Consider the following 20,319-nt stretch of genomic DNA (forward strand, 5'->3'; position numbering starts at 1 on the left):
TAACATTTACTGACATAATTAGGATTTTGTGGCAAAGTTGTAAATATGTTGTAATAGTTGGTTATATTTTGTTTACATGGTAGTCTATTTTAAATTTAGGTTTCATTTTTTTTTTTATGATTAAAAGATATTATCTATATTAAGGCGTAGAGGGTGGGCTTAGCCTCATAATATGCTAATAATAATATGGTTCAAATTCTTCTTTGGAGGGAATTGAACCTAAGACCTCTCACTTATAAGTAAAAATGAATACCACTAGATCTTAGTATTGATTGACAATTTGAATTTCATTTGAATGATTAATATTAGATGAATTTTTTCTTTTTATAAAATAAGAATTTCAACAATCTATATCTGAAAGAACACTTTTTTTTTTCTATTCCAATTACAGTGTCCTTGATTAATGAAAGAGACACACATAGAAAGAGAGAGAGAGAGAGAGAGAGAGAGAGAGAGAGAGCGAGCATTATTATTACACAAGTCAGTCTTCGTCGTTGACTGTCTGTGTCAAACACCATGGCCGACTTTTCTCTGGGACACCATTGACCGACTTTTTCCCTAGGATATTTGAAGGGCTTCCTGCAACTTTACGCAAGGTGCTTTAAGCCCTCCTATATTATATAACTACTTGGCGTTTAAGCTATTGTACCCTCTCTTCCCCTCCCTCTCTCTCTCTCTCTCTGCAATGGAAATTAGTGGAACCAGGTCCTTCACCTTAAGTTTAGCCTTTCTTCTTCTTTGCTTATGCAGTGAAACTTGTAACGCTAAGGACAACACTAGTGCCAAGTCCTGCACTTCATCCTGCGGCCATATCCACAACATAAGCCATCCTTTTCGACTGAACGATGATCCAAAGTACTGTGGCAACATATCGTATACTCTGTACTGTGATAGCAACATTACAGTACTAGACCTACCTTCCGGAAAATACTATGTCCAAGCAATCAACTACGACAGCAAAACAATCCGACTTCTAGATCCTGGGCTTGACAACAACAATTGCTCTTCCATGTCTCAAAATATTCCGCCGCCCACCACCACCGGGGACACCAATTCTCTATATTGGCGAGGGAATTCAACATCTATATATTACTTGATGTGTTCGAATCCATTGAATTCTTTTCTGTACGTGGACACTGCTCCATGCTTGAATAATACTTCTTCTTCTTCTTCGAGTCAACCAAAAACGTACAGCTATGTCACCTGGGGCGAATTCGATTACTTCGAAGCATGGGATTTGGATGAGGGTTGCAGTGTAGAGTGGATGAGCAGTGTAGAAATGAGTTGGGCTGCCGGCTACGTTGAGGACTACAGCAACTTGTCTTATAAAGACATACACAATGCCCTCATGTATGGCTTTGAGCTTTATTTCGAGCGTCCAGAATGCCCAGGACAGTGGACTGCGAGTTATAATGCGTCTATATGTTTTCCTCACACCATTTCAGGTGCGTCAATTCTCGACTAAATTAATAACTTTTGTAGTCGGAAATATAATTGCCTTGTCAAACTATGAACATATAACAAACATTCAAGCAAGAATAAAGCCCTGCTTAATTGTTCGGGTTCACGCACTGACTAAATTAGTTTAGGTATATCCTAATTCTGCAATCCATTATATGCAAAATGAGATTTAAAGGTATCAACATGCCACTTGTGGTATTCCACTAAACTAGTAGGTAGGTGGTCTCATGTTTGACTCGCATAAATGAAGAGTTTGTGATTATTGATGACCCAGTGTGATTTAACTTAAATTAGAAAATGTACCCGCACCTCGTTGTAGAAGGTGAATGTATTATTCACAAGAAGCATGAATAATTTCCATAGAAAGTGGGCAAAATGGTGGTAGGAACATAATCACATTCTCAAATGTAGTGATTCATATAACATATATTTGAGCTGAGTGAATCCAACAAAATCACCAATCAACATACGCATCTTCAAATAATTTAAATAAGCAAGAGATAAGTGATATGGGCTGGTAAGATCAACAGCTTGGTTTTCATTTAGATTCAATTCAGCCGACATCAAGAGCCATATACAATTTAACAGGATGAAGACATACAGTTGCCTTCCTAGTAGAGGTATATATAATAGGGAATTGTTATTGGCACTCCAAAAATCTCATTTTGCATTCCAAATTTTTTATAATTAGAAAGAAAAATACACTTATCGCGAGTGTAGAATGAGATTTTTAGAGTGCGAACAGCAATTCCCTATATAATATCTTATTAATAAATGATTCACAAATGATACTATAGCTGTTAAAAAAACCCATTACTCAAAAACTCCAAGTCCCTCAGAACCCATTACTGAAAGCACCAATTCCATCAAAACCGAGATGGTAAAAGTACAAACTGGTTACAAAAATATGTTGTCTCATCCAATTGACGATAAGCAAAACAGATTACGAAAAGCAAAGTAATCAAACAGGCAAAAAATAAGAATAAAATCCTAAAACATTCTCATATTTGATAAAGTCAGCATCCACCTCATGTTCAGCTAGCCCGTTAAGAAAAACGATAAAGAAGGCCATTCGGAATGAAAGTTCATTTCATTTATAATTGATCAGACCTTATAAATCTGATTTGGCAAACGGCTCCTCAGCTCTTCATGGTTGTAAATCTCTCCATTCACCTAATGATTTTCAAAACAAACATCGTATCAGTAATTGTAAATTAAAAATTTTATCTCTTTTTCAAATATTCAATCAATTAAACCACACAAAATTAAAAAATATATGACGCGACCTTGTAAGCAACAGAAGAGATGAAGCGGTGAGTGAGAGAAAAGTGGTAAGCGAGAGAAGCGATGAGAGTGCATCCAGTAAGAGAGGAAACAGCAGGCAAAAAATGACGGCAACACTGAATTCTTCTTGACTACCTAATTAGTGAGTTCCTGGACCTATTTAGAGAGTTACTGGAAGGAAATGAAGCCAACTTTGCAACAAAGAAACAAACAAAAAAGTCAAAATCCAGAAATCCAAGTTTAACTCAATCAAATATAATAACCAATGAAAGTTGCAAACTGCAAATTCTCGCAATGTAGACAAAGAAACTTGTTTCTCAAAGACATAATTGGTCTCTCTCTATGAATACAACATTTGAAAAACCAAACAATAATTAATAAAATAGAAAATTGAAGTACCTAGCAAGTTTTTCTTTTTATACAAACCATCATCTCCACTTGCTCTAAGGAAGGAGGAAGTGTGTCAACCACCTTTCATCACCCTTCATTCAAAACATCACAACACCTGCACTTATATAAAGGAAAAAAGAAATGAACCAAAATAAAATTATACTATAATCCAATTTTATGAAGGCCAAACTCTTGAGTTGGGGCTGGTGGCCGTCGACCACATCATCGCCTCCATTTGAGAGAAAAGGGTTTGTTTGGCTCTTTTGTCCAATTATTTATACTAACCATATCTAAGTGAAGGAGGAAAACACCTATGTTGCTCCCTTCTTGTGATCCAAATTTGAAGACGGCGGATGGGGAGGGGCAGTTATAAGTGTCATCCTCTTTGTTTCTCATATCCCTGCATTGTCAACCAAAACAACATCAAACCAAGTGCAATACAATCCAATGTAATGCTCACAAAATTTGAGCTCCAAACAAAGTCATAGGTCAGCAATCACCTAATCAATCATAACACCATTCGCAAATATGAAAAACATAAACAACTAAGTCAGCAACATAATATGCCATCCCTTTCATACAAACACAGATTGCAATTCATATATGCCACATTATTTACAAACAATTACAAATCAAGAAACAATTAAATCATCATCATGAATTACAGAGTAATATCAACACCATTAATTAGAAAAGACAGAGCTACATGGGAATAAACATACACAGAGTAAACATACAGAGAGGAACTGCTTCAGATCATTCCCAAAAGCAATCTTCCTCAGGATAACAAAAGAGCGGTTGATCTCTGATCTAATTGCAGACGCAATCTGCAGAACCGACTTCTATGGAATTTGAACTTGTGAAATGTGGGGTGGAAACCTGAATGTAACAAATTGGTTTGAAGTGAATAATTCCAAACATATGAAATTTAGATCATCACACCCGAATGCAAACAGAACAATTAAATAAAGAATCGAAGGCATACGCAATCTAATCAGACAAATAAGTGAATTTTCCCATGCCGAAATCCGAAAGGCCAACAGAAATCTCTCATTACAGCACAGAAGACAAAACTTAAAGACAAAACTTAAAGGACAAAACTTAAAAGACAAAACTTATAGGACAAAACTTAAAACTAATCAAAATTAGGTGAACCAATTGAAGAGAGCATAACCCTTGTAACCAATCCGGAAGAGATGCTTTTAAATCCCAGAACAAAAAATTATGATGAGTTTTTAAAAAACCATCATTTCAATTATTTTCCAGTCTTACATTTGGGATTAAACAGAAAATAAAACTAAAAATGCCAACTTTCTCAAAAACTACAGCTACTTTAACAAATTTCCATCACCCAACACTGAAAAAATGAGAATCACGAAGCAACGAAGAACGGAACACGCTAGAACTGAAATGTTAAAAACAACACATACCCATTTCAAAGACCAAAAATCCTGCAAGGACAAAAAAAAACCCAGAAAATCAGTACATCAGTACTCCCTGCAAAACCCCAAAATCAGAAAATTAGAAAAGAACCCAAATCAGTGGCATGGTCCTCGTTTCTCCATTAATCAGTAGCTAATGACCTAATGAAAATGAACCCAAAACAGACTGTTTAAATTATGGAAAGTGCTTATAAAGCTCATGAATAACTATCAGAGCCTGCATAGAAATGGCATAGTGATAGCGCAGATAATAACAGACAATAAAAATATGCACAGTATAACCAAAATCTGATATGTTGCGTTCCACACACACACATAGATATGTCTACATATACATAGATGGCCCACAGACATTAACACCATGCGGAGGTGTGCACGCGCACAAACATAAGTTGCAATTTGGGACTATTTGGTTGATTCAAAAGAAATTGATGGGTTAGAAAAAGCACAAAAACATACAAAGACAGATGTTTTTATGTCGTTCATCTCTTACGTCGACAAAACACACACACCTATGTTTTAATGCTCCTCCAATACTCAATGAGAAGGCACCAGGCAAGAAGAAGGTGAAGGCTGGAAAGAAGCTTCCAAAGAGAACAATCTATAAAGCAGACCACAAAAATTAGACAAAATCCAAAAACTAAACAGTAGAAAAACCTCTAAAATGAGGGCCGCCGCGGGGGGGGGGGGGGGGGACCTAAACTGCAGACACTCTAGCTTTGCGTTCATATGTGCTTCCTCAATTCTAGTGTAAACCCCCAAAATAAACTGCAAATACTCTAGAAATCGTAAAATGAACTGCAAACCCATCAATCATTTCCCAAAATAAACTGCAAATCACAAAATTACCTACCCCAAATCGACCGGAGAACTCACCAGGAAACCAAGGCTTTTCTGGGCTTAAAATTTCCTTTGAATTGGGACCCAATTCACGGTTTTTCAGCAAGAGGTCGTTGTGCTTCGTAGTTTCTGGGAGAGAATCGAAGAGATTTCTAACGGCTTGGTGGTTTTTGAGCAACACAGTGCTGTGGTTGGTGATTTCTGAGAGTGAAGGCAAGGAGAGAAAATGGAGATGGAAGCAGAGTCGATGCTATGTCGTAGAAGAAGAATCGATGGCTTCCACGATCATCAGCATGACCGCACCACGCACAACCCCTACCTATCTAAACACCATTTCAGAAATGTCGATCCTCTTCGAATAGATCGATCGATTCCATAGACAGAGAAAGGAGGAGTAAGACGACGGAGGCGAGAGAAGGGAGACGGCGGCGAGAGGAGGGATAGGACGGAGGCGAGACCGTCTGCGTCGTTCTCGCGGGGTCTGCGAAATGGAGGAGGCAAAAGAGGGTTTGAGAAGGATATGGAAAAGGCCGGCTTACCATCCTTCTTTCCTTCCCACAATTATCAACACGTGTGCATCACGATTAGCGCCTGTGGCAGATTTGTAAATAAGTTGAAATCCACCCAAAAACACTGTTCATTTAATCCGTGCAATTGAAATCCTTACTTTAATTGGTAATATGAGGAGTAGCCCAACTCATTATAAGCACATGCAAGTTCCGTCATCTTATCAATTTGGGATTCATTTTCAACACGCCCCTTATTTGTGACAAATTTTCAAGCCTAACACGTGTACAACACAACTTAGGTGACGTGGAACAAGTGAGATTATTGGGTTTCACACGTGGGACAACTTGCTTTAATAGCATGAAGAAGTTGAGGTTTCACCATATATAAAACCAATTGGCAATATGGGGAGTAACCCAACTACTTAAAAAGCATATGCAAGGTCATCCTCTCATCAATGTAGTATTCATTCTCAACAATAGTAATGAGGTGTGTTGGAACCAAATCTGCGCACCTCCGTGAGTGCTGGTTGAGCACAAATCCGAGTAACCTTAGAAACTTGCAAAACAGTAAAACAACCGTAATCAAACCTTAGACCGGGGGTGAGGGCTTCGACGGTTAAGTTAGTGAATGATTTAGACTCAAGCAGTGGGTAGAAGAGTTTAAGTGTATAGATTGCGTTATCATAAATGAAACTTTAGAGGGTGTATTTATACCATGGGGAGAGAGACATTTTCAGGATAGAATCTTTGTTCTAAACCGGGAGAATCCTAGAGGATATCTAGTAAGTAGATATTGCGTCCTCTTAGGAGTGTAATTATTTGTGACGCACGCCAATCCTTAGATTGTAGAGACTCCAAGACTTATAGGACCTGATTGTGTCCATATCCAGATCAATTCGCATGTCTTATGAAATAAGCACGGCCATCCAGCTAGGTCACTAAGACTGGGCCTATTACCCCGGAGTAGAGTAATGGTGGCACCCTGCTCTATATGATAGAGTCCATGACCGGACTTCAGAGGTGACAGTATTCAGATTAGCCTTACTCCAGCCCTGAAAAATCATGGTCCCACAATTGCCCCTAACTATCTGTATGAGAGGCAAAGTCAACTCTCGGTCAACAGTAGGGTCCACAACCTTATGTAATTTGATCTGGAAGATCTAAACATCGAATTTCGAATCCGTAACTTCCTAAGGTCTTCATATGCTCATAGAACGACATACTAAATTCTCATCATGATTCGACGGTCAGATATCCGCCAATTGCAAGAATTAGGTAGCGGTTAACAATTTTTTTTAACTAACTTAGAAATCCAATTCGGGAAGATCTGTCATTTCCTAACATCCTCAAATATTACGTATTATAACGTATTAAAGTTTGGTGACGATCCAATAGTCGGATTGTTGATTCATATTTTGAGCAAGTAATGCATCATAGTAAAATTAGGTTCAAACGATCAAATTACGTCATACGAATATCAAATACAAAATCAGGACATCTATTTAAACTTAGAAAGTCATCGTCGGCTCACTAGCCACGCACCACCATAAGTGGCGGTTTCCGGCAAACGGAAACCCAATTTTCCGACTAACTCCAAAAATTACCAAATTTAACAGAAATGTAGATCTCAATGAGTGGAGCAAGTTTCATACCTGTGACCAAGGCCAATTTGGCAGGGAAAGGCCCCAATTTCACTCAATCCCGTTGGAAACCCTAGATAGTTCCTCAGTGTTCCGATGCCCCTACAACTGGTTAGGTCTTGTTCCTGGGTCTAAGGGGAGTTGATTAAGGGTGGTGGTGGGTGGTGCAACTCGCCGGAACGGCAAGATTGCCGTCGAGCCTTCCCGCGAACCTAGCGTCTTCCGTCACGAATTTTGGACCTAAAAGCCCTCGAATTTGGGTGATGGAAAATGAGGGGTCATGGAGTAGGTTACAGGTGGTGGATGGGTGAATTCTGATTGAAAAATGGTGGAAATTGGTCAGAATCAAACCGGGTCACCGCCGGTTTATCGGGTCACAAGGAAGGGGGGTCATGTTGGGTGCTTCTCCCCCCTCTCATTTCTCAGCTTACTCTTTCTTCTCATTGATCCCTTTCCTTTCTCCCTTCCTCTCACTCGCTGAGCCCTCTCCCCTTTCCTTATTTTCTTTTCTTTTCCTCCGTTCATCTCTCTCCTTACCCTTCTCCTCTCACCATCCTGGCCACATACGTGACAATCTCATTGCTCCAGAAAATCTAAAGCCTTCTAAATGAGAACCAAATTACAAGCATGTCCCTAAATTTAAACGTTAATAACTCTTTCATTATAACTCTGTTTCACGAACGATTTGCACTTACACGTTCGTGTGATCGAGCTCTATTCAAAAATATAAATTGTGACCTCGAAAGGTCTACGGATTTTAGATAATTAATTTCCAAACTTCAAACTTCGTAACTAGTTTAATTAAAATCTAAATTCAAATAAATTAATATAAATTCTCAAAAAATAATATAAAATCTTAATAATGCAGATACATAGACTATAACAGTGAAATCCAAGACACGGGATTTCACATGCAATTTGTTCCTCTTGAGGATGGATTGTTACCAAAGATCATGCCTTTTAGAGTAAGCTGAAATATGTACCGTTTAGTCTTCAAATTCTTTGTAAATGATATAACTTTTACATCTAAAACAGCGGCGTCTGTAATCCTAAATAAGTCGCCTTGAACTCCATGCTTCTGGCCTAGTTTTGATGATGTGTCGCATCTATCGTGTGCATACGAAAAACTTGAAATCTTTTTTGGTAACAATCGGGTCGGTTGATCTCGAGGTGAACCAATCCGTATTCAATGGTAGGACGATTCAAAATCCCATATTTTAAATATCTTCCGCATCACCATTTTCGCTTTTCTTCAAATTTCCAAATCTTATTTAGAAAGCGCTCCAACTCTCCATCTGTCATTGTTAACCTTCCCATACTCGATCAAATTTAATGGCCACCAGCCCTTCTAACCCCAACTATCCAATCTGTCGTTCTCGATATGCCTGAACCTTCTGTGGTGATGGTTTGTAACAAAAGTGAGGAAGAAGCTTTTCTCATAGGTTATAGTCATCTTCTTAATGGATGTCGGTTTGGTGGGACAATAATGACAATGTCGCCTAGACCTTTCTAATTCTAAGTACCCTGATTGTCCCGCACCAGAATCCACCCTTGTGATCTTGATTCAAACTCGTAGCTGATTATATGAGAGAACTGGGCAGTAGGATCAATGCTTGACAAGATTTGTAGGAAATAAATGTTAGGCTTGAAGTGTGCTGGACGCAAAGCGGATTTGGAATACCGAGAGGGAGACCTTGAAGATGTGTTTGGAGGAGGCAGACAAGGCATTGGCATCAGAGGGGAGTTCGTGGGATGCAGACATGTCTATTCTCCAACAAACTTGGACGCAGCTCGGGAAGAAGTATGCCTTATAGAGAAAATCCAAGCAGAGTTTTCTCTGCAAAACGAATAGGAAGTTGTAGCGCTTCGGCAACAATACCAGGAATACATCGTTCTTAAATATAATCAGGGTTACTTTGATGGTTATACTGGTCAGGATCACCGTGATCGGTGGGATACCGTTAGTCTGCCGAAAGAGATACGAGATGATAATTTGTTGGTGCCTTTTTCACTTGCAGTCAATGCTCGCTTTATTGGAGCATAGTGAGTTTTCCTCATAATCTAATGGGTATACGAAGAAAAAGGGGGATCCTGCCACTGACATTCCTCACATTGATTCTTCTCTAGTTGATCCTATGGGCGTAATAGATTCTGGTGCCTTGGAGTAACTACCTTTCCCGTGTTTTGTCGGGCTAGAATGGGGGCATGTCCCATTCATTGAACATTTTGCCTTATCTGAGCCTCAAATGTCTATATCTTTATCTGAAGGTGAAAGTTCTTCCAAAGTACTCATTCATCGATTCTCCAACCTTCATGTGAAGCATCTCAAACTCTTTGCGAAGAACTTGCAACTGTGCACGTTTGACTTGTGCTGTGCCTTGATACTTTTGCTTCAAAGAATCCCAAATATCCTTTGCAGTATCCTTATTCAAGATTGTCTCCAAAATTGATTGATCAATGGCTTGGAACAGATAGTTCTTCACCTTCAAATCCTTCAGTTTTTTATCATCAATTGTTTTCTTCTGTTCACCGTAGGAATCCCAATTTTCACCAAGCTCCAATGCTCCTTAGACCGCAGGAAGTTCTCCATAAGAATGCTCCAGTGATCGTAGTGCTCATCAAACCTTAGAATAGTAGGCTGCACAAAACTGTTCTCAGTTGCCATGTCGAAGCTTCCTCACACTCATGTTTTAGACTTTTGGTCAGGCTCATTAATGAGGCTCTGACAAAGAACTTACAAAACAAAAGCTTGATAACACAAATGCTGGAAGAACTTTCTTATTGAATTCAAAACGTTGTAGCAGTTATATAATAGCTTTGCAAACAAACTGAAAGGGAAAAAACAGCCCACGACTTACAACCCTAAGATTGTGGTATATGACTAAGTTTTAAACATATGGTGCAACAAACTTGTCCCTCAAGAATAGGGATTATTTACCATTACTTAAAACAAATCCTAAAAACTAGGAGGCCTAACCCTAACAGCTAGGAAACCTAAACAACTTTAGCAATTCTCTCTTCGGGTCATGCTTTGCTCTGTTAAATTTCTTCTTCTGCAGTTAATCATATAAAAATGACATATTAGACATAATCATGCATATACCGGTGTGGTGTGAATCAAGGGATCTCCAATGCATAAGTTAGACTTGGTAGCTGAATAAGAATTCAAGAACTTAACTTAAGAGTTTCTTGATCAAAAAACAATTACCCGTATCCGTAGGAAACTTTTTCATCGTACCAAATCCCCCCTTCTCCCCTGTATAATATATATACACACATGTACATATTATCAATTTATTGACAGCACTTGAATTTAAATTTTTTTTTTCTAACGATTTATACACCTCACACTTGTTATGGTAATGCATGTGGTCTTGTTCTTTCTTTGTTCCTGTAGGTTTCTTTCGATATCTATGGCAACAAATCGGTAAGGGGTCCTCTTTTTGTTTTATTTACAAGTTTTCGATCGACAAACTTGATTTTTCAAATTCTGAAGACTGGGTGAGCTATTGCTAATGTCGTGTATTCTTCGTTCCATTTTTCACTGTAGGTCATGAATATAGCTCCTTCCGTAAGAATTTTCTCCCCAAAAGCTTCTTTTATTTTTGTGTGCTCCATCTGTACTTCTTAAACCTAGTGTTTGTCTTTGCTCACTTTTTCGTGCTATGTATCTATTACAGCTGGCAAGTTGCGTCCATTGTTACACACCGAGAACAACGAAATCCGTAAGAGCTTCATTTAATTAGTCCAAACGCTCAAGTCTTTTGATTTTGGGTATCTTTATCGGCACCCAAATTTTAGTTAAGTTCACCTAATTAAAACATTTGGTCAAACTTCATAGTTTCCCCTCATTTTTAAGTTTGCCCAAATCTACACCAGCCTCCACCTACCAAAGGAAAGAGAAAAAGAACAGACAACTGCCGCGCGCCCGACAAAACTACACCATCCTCCGGTCCCTCCCTCATCGACAGCGTCGATGCCGGCTCCGTGTGGGTCTGTGTGTTCGTTCTCTTTCTATTGGTGAATGGTGGGTGTGTGTTGTTCCTTTTTTTGGTGGGTGCTGCTTGCTGCTTGGTGGGTTGGGTGAACTTAATTTCGACGGCAAATTAAAAAGTTTGATGACAAAATTTTTTAGTTAAGTGAAACTAACTAAAATTTGGGTGTCAATAAAGGCATCCTTAGATTTAATTTTTTTATTTATTTTTTCACTTTATGCACTTTTCAAACTCATAGTCGATTAATTTTTTTGCAGCGCGTGGATGGTTTATACCCATATGCATCGGTAAGGACTAAGACAAGATTGTATTATCATCATAAGTAGATTTCCCATTCTCTCTCTTTAATCACATCAAAGACAAAGTAATTTGAAAAAAAAAGGGAAGAAAAAGTAGTACACAGTGGATCTAACATATTAATGTCAATGCATGCAGGGTTATTTTTCCTAGCCAAATTTATTTTTGGAGGTCTAGTTGTGACTGCATTTTTAATCTACACATGGCGCAGAAGACATTTATCAATGTATAGCACAATAGAAGATTTTCTGCAATGCAATAACAACTTCATGCCTATAAGGTACTCTTACTCGGACATCAAGAAAATGACTCGCAGGTTTAAGCACAAGTTGGGCGAAGGTGGCTTTGGCTCTGTATTTAAAGGAAAGCTACGCAGTGGCCGTTTTGTAGCAGTTAAAGTCTTGGGCAAGCCCAAAGCTAATGGCCAAGATTTTATTAGCGAAATAGCTACGATCGGAAGGATTCACCATGCTAATGTGGTGCGACTTGTTGGATACTGTGTCGAGGGATCAAAGCGCGCTCTAGTATATGACTTCATGCCTAATGGCTCCCTTGATAAATACATTTATTCCAAAGAAGGAAGTCTTCCCTTAACTATCAAGACTATGTACGAGATTTCTCTTGGAGTGGCTCAAGGGATTGAATATCTACATCAAGGTTGCGAAATGCAAATTCTACATTTCGACATCAAGCCTCATAACATTCTTCTTGATGAGAACTTTAAAGCAAAGGTTTCTGACTTTGGGCTTGCAAAATTGTATCCCGTAGATAATAGCATTGTCCCTTTGACGGCAGCACGGGGTACACTGGGGTATATTGCTCCTGAGTTGTTCTACAAAAATATTGGAGGCGTCTCATACAAGGCAGATGTCTATAGTTTTGGAATGTTGTTGATGGAAATGGCAAGCAGAAGGAAGAATTGGAATGCAAAGGTAGAGCATTCAAGCCAAAACTACTTCCCAGTGTGGGTGTACGATCAGTATATTGTGGGAAATGACTTGGAAATGGACAATGTTACAGAGGAGGAAAAGAAAGTAATAAAAAAGATGGTTATAACCGCCTTGTGGTGTATTCAAATGAAACCAAGTGATCGCCCTTCGATGTCCAAAGTTGTCGAAATGCTTGGAGGAGATGTTGAATGTCTGCAAATGCCTCTCAGGCCTTCTTTATGCCCACAAGAAACGCCTGTGACTGTGGGTGATATTCAAGTCAATAAATCGAACCCAATATGTTCTAACGTGGAGCTAACATGTTCATTGTCAGCTAGGTGATGATCAAATTGTTGAGAAAGTGCAATAATGTATTATTAGTTAAATTCTTACTTTAAAGTGATTTAAGTGAAGAACTGTCATCTGTAATTGTTTGGGCTTGGATTCATCTAAGAACTACTTGTGTTGGTGCGTATACATATACATGTTACTCTAATTCAGCAATTGCTATTAACTGTTGGAGCCTTTTAGGGATGCTTGCATCGTCAAGTTTTCTCCTCCTAACATCTGAACCACCATTTTCATGGAAGGACGATCCATTGAGTGTCACTGGATGCACCAGAGCCCTAAAATTGCAAGCTGCTTTGGAATCTTACCATCCCCTTCTTCCTCAATAAGGATTCGTTGGTCCTCTCCTTCCTCTAGAAGATTATAAATCCATTTTGGATAGTATTATAAAAGACAGTTGCGTAAATTAGACTGTCATTTCTCGAAATTAATTAATATTTTTACCACTTATATAAGCCGCTAATTACATGAAAGCAGAAAAATCACAACATGTAGCAGAGTATATCAATCATCATCATTAAAAACATCATGAGCAGAATACATGCGAAATAAGATTTACACGCATTATCCTTACTTGGTTTTCTCCAGTGAACAAATTCAGTTTCGTTCTTGGTGCCATTGTTCTGCCATATACATCTCTTGCCTTCTGCTTCACATTCTATACAATTAGGTTAGACCATTTAGAATGAAGAGTTTGATATTCATTTCCCACCCAACCACCAAATGGAACTAATAAAACATCATACATCTTTGTACAGGACTACAGAGCCGGGAAGCTTTGAAATAATTAAAAGAACGAAGAGACGCCATAAATTCCATCGCCAGGGCCACCGATGCACTTATTACTGTCGTTTCGCTTTTGTAGAAGACTGATGGGACAAATTAAAGCTGGATGGTGATTTGCAGTGCTTGAAAATAAAGCTTTTATTTGGGAGTAACCAGGAATAATAATCTTGTACATAACATTTGTGAGAATAGCTCTGCAGAGTATTGATGTTCTTCATGGCATCTTATCTTAAACACTAATGGGATAACTCGGAATTTTCATTATTTTCTCATCAGTTTTGAGATTGTTTTTACTCAATTCCATTCAATCTATTGAGAGAGTGTCATTTTTCGCTCATATCATGTTTGTAACTGCCTACTTTAGTTCATAAAGTTCCACATTTATGCATGACGAAGCTTGTATTAGATGTATATTTTTATAGGACGTGTCGTTATCAATCACATAACACGTGATTTAGACTTCAAGTCTGTCAACTGACACTTAAGGCGAATCTTACCAATCATTTCTTCAACATTAGGTGAGGGCAGAGATGGAAGAGATCAAACACGGGCAAGCTTGCTTTCGGCGAATCAAATGCCGCGGTCTAATAATGAACCGTTCTGATTAGTAAGTTTTGTGAAAGATTGTTGTGAAAGGTTTCATTAACTTTATAATTTATGTCGAGTAGACCTTGTCCGTCATCGGCCTTTTTCAGTAGACGATTATCTATGCATGTATTTTCAGATTGGACTCTCGAATCTTCTGCTTCTCGGGCGGTGGCAAACAATGCAGCTTGCGTTAGCACGCACGAGAAGAAATGGGGCTTTCAAGGCAAGGTTTAGTGTTCATCCGTGGGGAGGAGGATCCATATTGTGTTCTAGTAGGAAGCACCCTGCTTCCTTACTCTTTAAAGTAAGCAAGTAAACTACCCTTAGGTATAGCTCAGGTTTTTATTCCTAACTCATCAAATCAAGTAGACTGACTTTTAGTTGACGTGGCTCTTTCCTGACATCGTCATACCCTGGATCCCGTTGTGTTTGGGGTTTCTGATAAATGATTGAACTTCACAGATGAATTGCTTGTCTCATCTGTGTTGATTAAGATCTCCCCAGTTTTTCGTGGCAATAAACTCCTGATCTTTTTCTGTTGTGGTTTGTGTATACTTTAATATTATTCGTTTCTTTTAGGGATTTGAATGCGAATGATTTTGTTATGTACCTTGTTTGTTCAGTTCATTTAACTTTAAGATTTGTCACTTAGTCACGATCTAGTAGTATTCATTTTCATTTGTAATTGAGAGATTTTAGGTTCGATTCTCGTCAAGGCGAATTTGAATCGCATAATTGCTAGCCCATTAGTGTAGATAATATTGTTTATTCAAAAAGAAAAAAAAAACCTTCAACAAGACTTTTTTTTATAGAAAATGTTAGTCTTATCATGTTTTTCAAATAATATCTCTCTAGTGTGGTGGCAAGTGATACATACAACTAACATTCAATGAGATAAACTCATTACAATATGTGAGCATGTACACAGTCATATCACAATATGGTATACCAATGTAGTACAAACATGTGATCTCTATAGTATTTTGCTTATTTTTTTATTTATATTTGTTAATAGAAAGGATAATTTTTACCGATCCTTAGGATTACACACAACATCATGTAGAACATATTGAACGATGAGTAGACTCCTCACATTAAACTACATAACTATCAAATATGGTTAAATTTGGACTCCTGCACATGGGAAGCCCATACTTGACTTGCACATGAGCTACTTTATGAATTGGAATTAATTGTGGTCCGGGGACCATTGCTTTGATACCACCAAAAGTAGTCATGGTGATCCTAAAATACGCTTGAAATTGACATGTGATGGTAGGATAGTAATGGTACAATATAAAATTCATAAGAGTCATTGAGGCTCATACATACAATATACATCAGAGCTTCATCGTAAATAAAGTACAACAAAGGGTAACAATACCTACTCTCGAGTGCACTACTCACACAACTACATCACCTGAAATCTTCTCCTCTAACTACTACCGGTTACTCTGCAAACAACCTTGTGCCATGGGAATAGTGCATGGGGCAAAGCAATAAGTTGCGAAGCTCGTATAAGCGACAATAATACAACATATGTAAATATAAGTAAGATCAAATGATTAAATGTAAAAGTAGTGGCTACGTCCACATAGGACTTTCCTATGAATATTGGATCAATTCGTCAATCTGATTACCGTCATTATCATTTCATGAATCTCTTCAAAATCTGACTCACCACTAGCCTTTCATCATTTTCCGAATAATCACAAGGGTCCAATTACCACATATTTTATAACCAACATACACCTCATTAAATACGTACATGAATGGTTCCTCAAATTTGAATCTCACCACATGTCTTTTGAGATAATTATTAGTCATCATAAAACCCAAAGTTGTGTAGGAATGACACACCATCAATACTACCAACACGTGTAGGTATGAGATCGGTATCTTTTTTATATATCTTGGCATCTCTTTTTGTATCGAGCAGGAATGAGTCACATTCAATTTCATTCTCTTTTAGGCAACACGATCATTTAAACTATTCGATTCAACTGTTTCTAGATTGAGCCCACATGTATTCAATCTCTTCTTTCAGATATGTAATAAACTAGGTCTAGGGCCATAAAGAGATACAATTCGATCAAATCCTACAATAGGTAACTGATGAGTCGATATTATACTATATATTTTACCCTAATCTTAGTATTAATTTATTGGTTAATTTGGTAGAATTTTGATACTTTGAATTATATTTTGGACATTCGACTTCCTCTTTAGCAAAAAGTATTCAAACGGATGAATTTTGGAGTGATTCTAATTAGAGGATGTTTGTTAGTCTTTCAACGTGTTGGTGTCAAAGTTTCAGACTTTTATATCAAGCGGTTTAATTATGGCAATGAAATAAAGAAGCAGCGCGCAGTGTTGTCAAAGTGACGTTTTGGGCTTTTTGGCATCCAAGATGATGTCTTTTGGGTTCGAGTCCTTCTGCAATTATGTTCGGGGAATCTTAAGCTTTGGGCCTGTTTTGGTGCCCTGAAGATCCAAAAACGTGGGATTCTTTATGGCTGGGCAGCCCAAAGTTAGATTAGGAATGTATTTTCTAGTTATCTTATTTTATTATGTTTCCTAGTTTTTAGAAGATCTTTTCTAGTAGTCTAAATAAGGCTATTTAGCCATTACGGTTAGAGGGAGAGATGCATTATTTTGAAGAATTTCAGACTTTTTAACTGCGAGGTGTTTTCAATCCTTTTTCTAGTTAATGATATTTTCTTTAGTTTTTATTATGATTATGTGTAACTAATTCCTATTGCTAGGGCGAAGTCATGAGCCTTAGCATGCATTTGTGATTTTTTTTTAATTTGCTTATGAATGGATGCATGCTTGCTTTGAATTATTAATCACCACAATTAAACTATCCAATTGTCTTAGTGATTTGCGAGCATTAAGGTATCTAGACAAGTAATTTGATGCAATTTTTGTTGAAACACCACCTTGAAATTGAGGAGGGCTTCTTGTGATTAGTAATTGTAAGTTCACTTAGGGCAAACATCACACTCTTAAGGGTTGCATGGTTTTTCAAAGGGTTTTCACAAAGTTTAATAAGTCTTGCATGTTTATATTTGATCTGAACATCACAGACGGATTGTATGTTAGATATACGTTTTTACTTGAACATCACGAGGAACATATGCATTAGGAAAATTGGTAAAATTGCATAGGATTGTTAGTGATGACGGCAAAACCCTAGTATTTAAATTGCTTTCCAAAAACGTTTTCTTTTGCTTTCTTTACTTTGCCAATTATTTAATTATTTTTATTTAAATTTGTTTTTATTATTTTAAATTTCAAAATCAACCTTTTCAAAACTTTGTTTCAAATAATTAGCTACAAATTATTCATTCAATCCATGTGGAAAACGACCTTATTTGAGCTGATATACAACGATAACCTTGTACTCTTGCAAGTATTTTTTAGTGGTTTTATCCCTACTTTTACAGGTGGTAAAAATCCTATCAATAATCGAGTAAGAAGTGGTCCCCATTGTTGATTAACCAAGCATAGTCATTCCTAAAAACACTTATTGGCGGTGATCACCCAATGCGGATTAACCATGTGTGATCACTCCTAAACTACGTATAGCAATACCTAGGTAACGAGGATCGCCTAATGCAAATTAACCAGGTGCAACCCTAGGGTTGTCTAACGTGGATTAACCAGGCGTAATCGATAAATAGTATGGTTCTTCAATGCGGATTAACAAGGGGGGACTATCCATGTACCACTGCTACGTGGTGCAGATTTTGATGCTGCATTACCCCATTACACTGGGTTAGTGGTCCTTTACTAGCCCTCTCAATTCACAATCATTTGAAACATAGCATAGATATATTTTTTGATAACATTATCGGGTAAACATGTCATAGTAGCACCCATTATCATAAAATCATTTGTAAACCCATGTTGTACCACATAGTATATAACAAGGAAGTTTCACAGGTAATAACCATATTACATAATATTAAAGTCACTCACCTGGAGTTCTTTGCATTTTTAGGTTCATTGCTCCAAGGACCCTAACACATTATATAAAACCCCACTTAGGAAACTTAGTATGATCAGAACGTAAAATGAGGCAAAGTGTTACTTGCACGTAAATCGAGATGCACATCAACCGGGAATGACATGTCATTGTGATGAACCAACTAAGCTCCATCAAGTCTCAACAACATTATATAAGTAAATGACACACTACAATAATTTGGGCACGTTGACAAAAAAGTCAACCGTCGGTCAAAGCAGGCACTAGTAATGTCAACAATACAAGGTTATTCAATCCAGAAGATCCAAACACCACATGTTCCAATCCTTAAATTTCTATGGGCCTCATTATGCTTCCGAACACAACGTATTACAAATTGTCAACGATCCAATGATTGGATCCCCTCCAATCATACAAAAGAGTGGTGGTCCAATTTGATCACCGCACCAAACAATTGAATCTTAAGAAACCAAGCTAGACACAAGTTCACAAGGTCACTAGAAGGTTTCTGGTACTCAGACAACACCTAAGGGCTGCTCACACGCACTGCCACATGGAACGGTAGCCTTAGTGGAGGGTTTGAGAAATTTGAATTTTCAGCCCTAGCTGAATGAGCTTCAAATTCACATGGTAGATAGACCTCGATGAACGGATATTTTAGCCTGAAACTGGCCAAAATCATCGGAGAAAACCAGATTTCTAGGGTTCTAAACACCTAAATCTAAAACAACCAATGCACAAACCAAGCATACCAACTTGAAGATCATGAAGAGTAGATGATGTTTCTTACCTCACTCGACCAAAATGGTTGCCGGAATCATGGGAGATATGATAACATTGCTGAAAAACCCTCGGGACTTTGTGGCTTCGACCTAAAAAACGTGTTAGAAAATGAAAAATCTAACACCACCAAGATGTTGGGTTCATTGAGAGCTTTCTATAGATACCAAAATCACCCAAAACGGAGATCGGATGGAGGAAAAAAGACCATGTCAAGCAACGGGGTCGGTGACTTGATCGCCAACTGCTTTATTTATAGCACTCTAGCCAATTACTGAATTGCCTTTCTACTTAAAACTCTTCTAACTTCTTCTTTTAATCCGTAATCAAGATCAATTTGGGCCTATGCCCTTGTGGAATTGAGCTCTACCTAACCAACTCAAGAGTTAACCAAAAAGATGGAGAAACATTTGAAATTATCCTAATACCCCTAACTTCACTTTTGTCAAAATTGGAGAATTTAACGAAATAATTTCAATTAAATTTCCAATAGGTTGAGATATCCCAAATGTAGTCTTTGAAAATAGGTGTCTCAAATTAATGTGCTTCACAAATCTATAAAAAAATTTGTTATATAGTAATGTGGCACATACTGGGTCTCATCTGTCTAATTAAATATTGCCATGTGGATTAACAATATTTAAATAATAAAAAATAATTTTGATTTTTATATAAATGGAAAATGAAAAAAATCTTCTTCTTCACCACTCTCACTTAAACATGTGGTACTGCAGTGGCTTGGCGCCGGAGCGGTTGGGAGGCAACAGGAGAGATAGGTTGCTGGGATGGAGGCTGATCGGAGAGGGAAGAGACGGGGCTGCGACTGAGGATGGAGGTTGATCGGAAAGGGAAGAGACGGGGCTGTCATTGAAGGTTTCTTTTTCTACTATTTAAGTTTTAATTTTATTTTAGAGGTTTTAATTATATTAAAATAAATTATTTTTATTATTTAACTAATTTTAATTCACCTGATAATATTTAATTAAATTTGTGCAACTCAATCACGTGCTATATCAACACATAACAAAACTTTTAACAA

The 20,319-nt window shown here is 37.7% G+C and overlaps 2 protein-coding genes and 2 long non-coding RNA genes across 16 annotated transcripts in view; 3 read left to right on the forward strand and 1 right to left on the reverse strand.

Annotated features, from left to right (window-relative positions):
• Nucleotides 1–13,400, forward strand: part of LOC137747456 (uncharacterized) — an 87,747-nt gene extending 74,347 nt beyond the window's left edge. Inside the window, exon 13 of the mRNA XM_088682729.1 lies at nucleotides 13,327–13,400. The gene's annotated coding sequence lies outside the window, so the exon portion shown is untranslated. The remainder of the gene's footprint in view (nucleotides 1–13,326) is intronic.
• Nucleotides 635–13,264, forward strand: LOC137747459 (rust resistance kinase Lr10-like). The gene is made up of 6 exons (XM_088682709.1): nucleotides 635–1,445; nucleotides 10,964–10,993; nucleotides 11,117–11,137; nucleotides 11,247–11,291; nucleotides 11,819–11,848; nucleotides 11,997–13,264. Exons 1-6 carry the CDS (start codon nucleotides 686–688, stop codon nucleotides 13,127–13,129), a joined length of 2,019 nt encoding a protein of 672 aa, XP_088538835.1. The 5' UTR covers nucleotides 635–685; the 3' UTR covers nucleotides 13,130–13,264.
• On the reverse strand, nucleotides 2,275–5,955 carry LOC137747465 (uncharacterized). 13 transcript variants are annotated; one of them, XR_015954893.1, is made up of 9 exons: nucleotides 5,454–5,955; nucleotides 5,090–5,178; nucleotides 4,669–4,718; nucleotides 4,566–4,586; nucleotides 3,858–4,014; nucleotides 3,421–3,535; nucleotides 3,145–3,250; nucleotides 2,748–2,936; nucleotides 2,275–2,634 (listed from the first exon to the last, which is right to left on the reverse strand). It is a non-coding gene; the product is annotated as an uncharacterized LOC137747465 (long non-coding RNA). The 13 variants fall into 13 exon arrangements; XR_015954894.1 differs by lacking the exon at nucleotides 4,669–4,718 and having other exon boundaries at nucleotides 3,873–4,014; nucleotides 4,566–4,632; XR_015954889.1 differs by lacking the exon at nucleotides 4,669–4,718 and having other exon boundaries at nucleotides 4,566–4,632.
• A 1,023-nt stretch (nucleotides 13,401–14,423) lies between the features above and the next one.
• On the forward strand, nucleotides 14,424–15,049 carry LOC148698394 (uncharacterized). The gene is made up of 2 exons (XR_015954905.1): nucleotides 14,424–14,528; nucleotides 14,646–15,049. It is a non-coding gene; the product is annotated as an uncharacterized LOC148698394 (long non-coding RNA).
• Nucleotides 15,050–20,319: the final 5,270 nt, after the last annotated feature.

The sequence above is a fragment of the Pyrus communis genome, chromosome 2, assembly GCF_041283825.1.
Source record: "Pyrus communis isolate YQ-2024b chromosome 2, ASM4128382v1, whole genome shotgun sequence".
Taxonomy (NCBI): Eukaryota; Viridiplantae; Streptophyta; class Magnoliopsida; order Rosales; family Rosaceae; genus Pyrus; species Pyrus communis.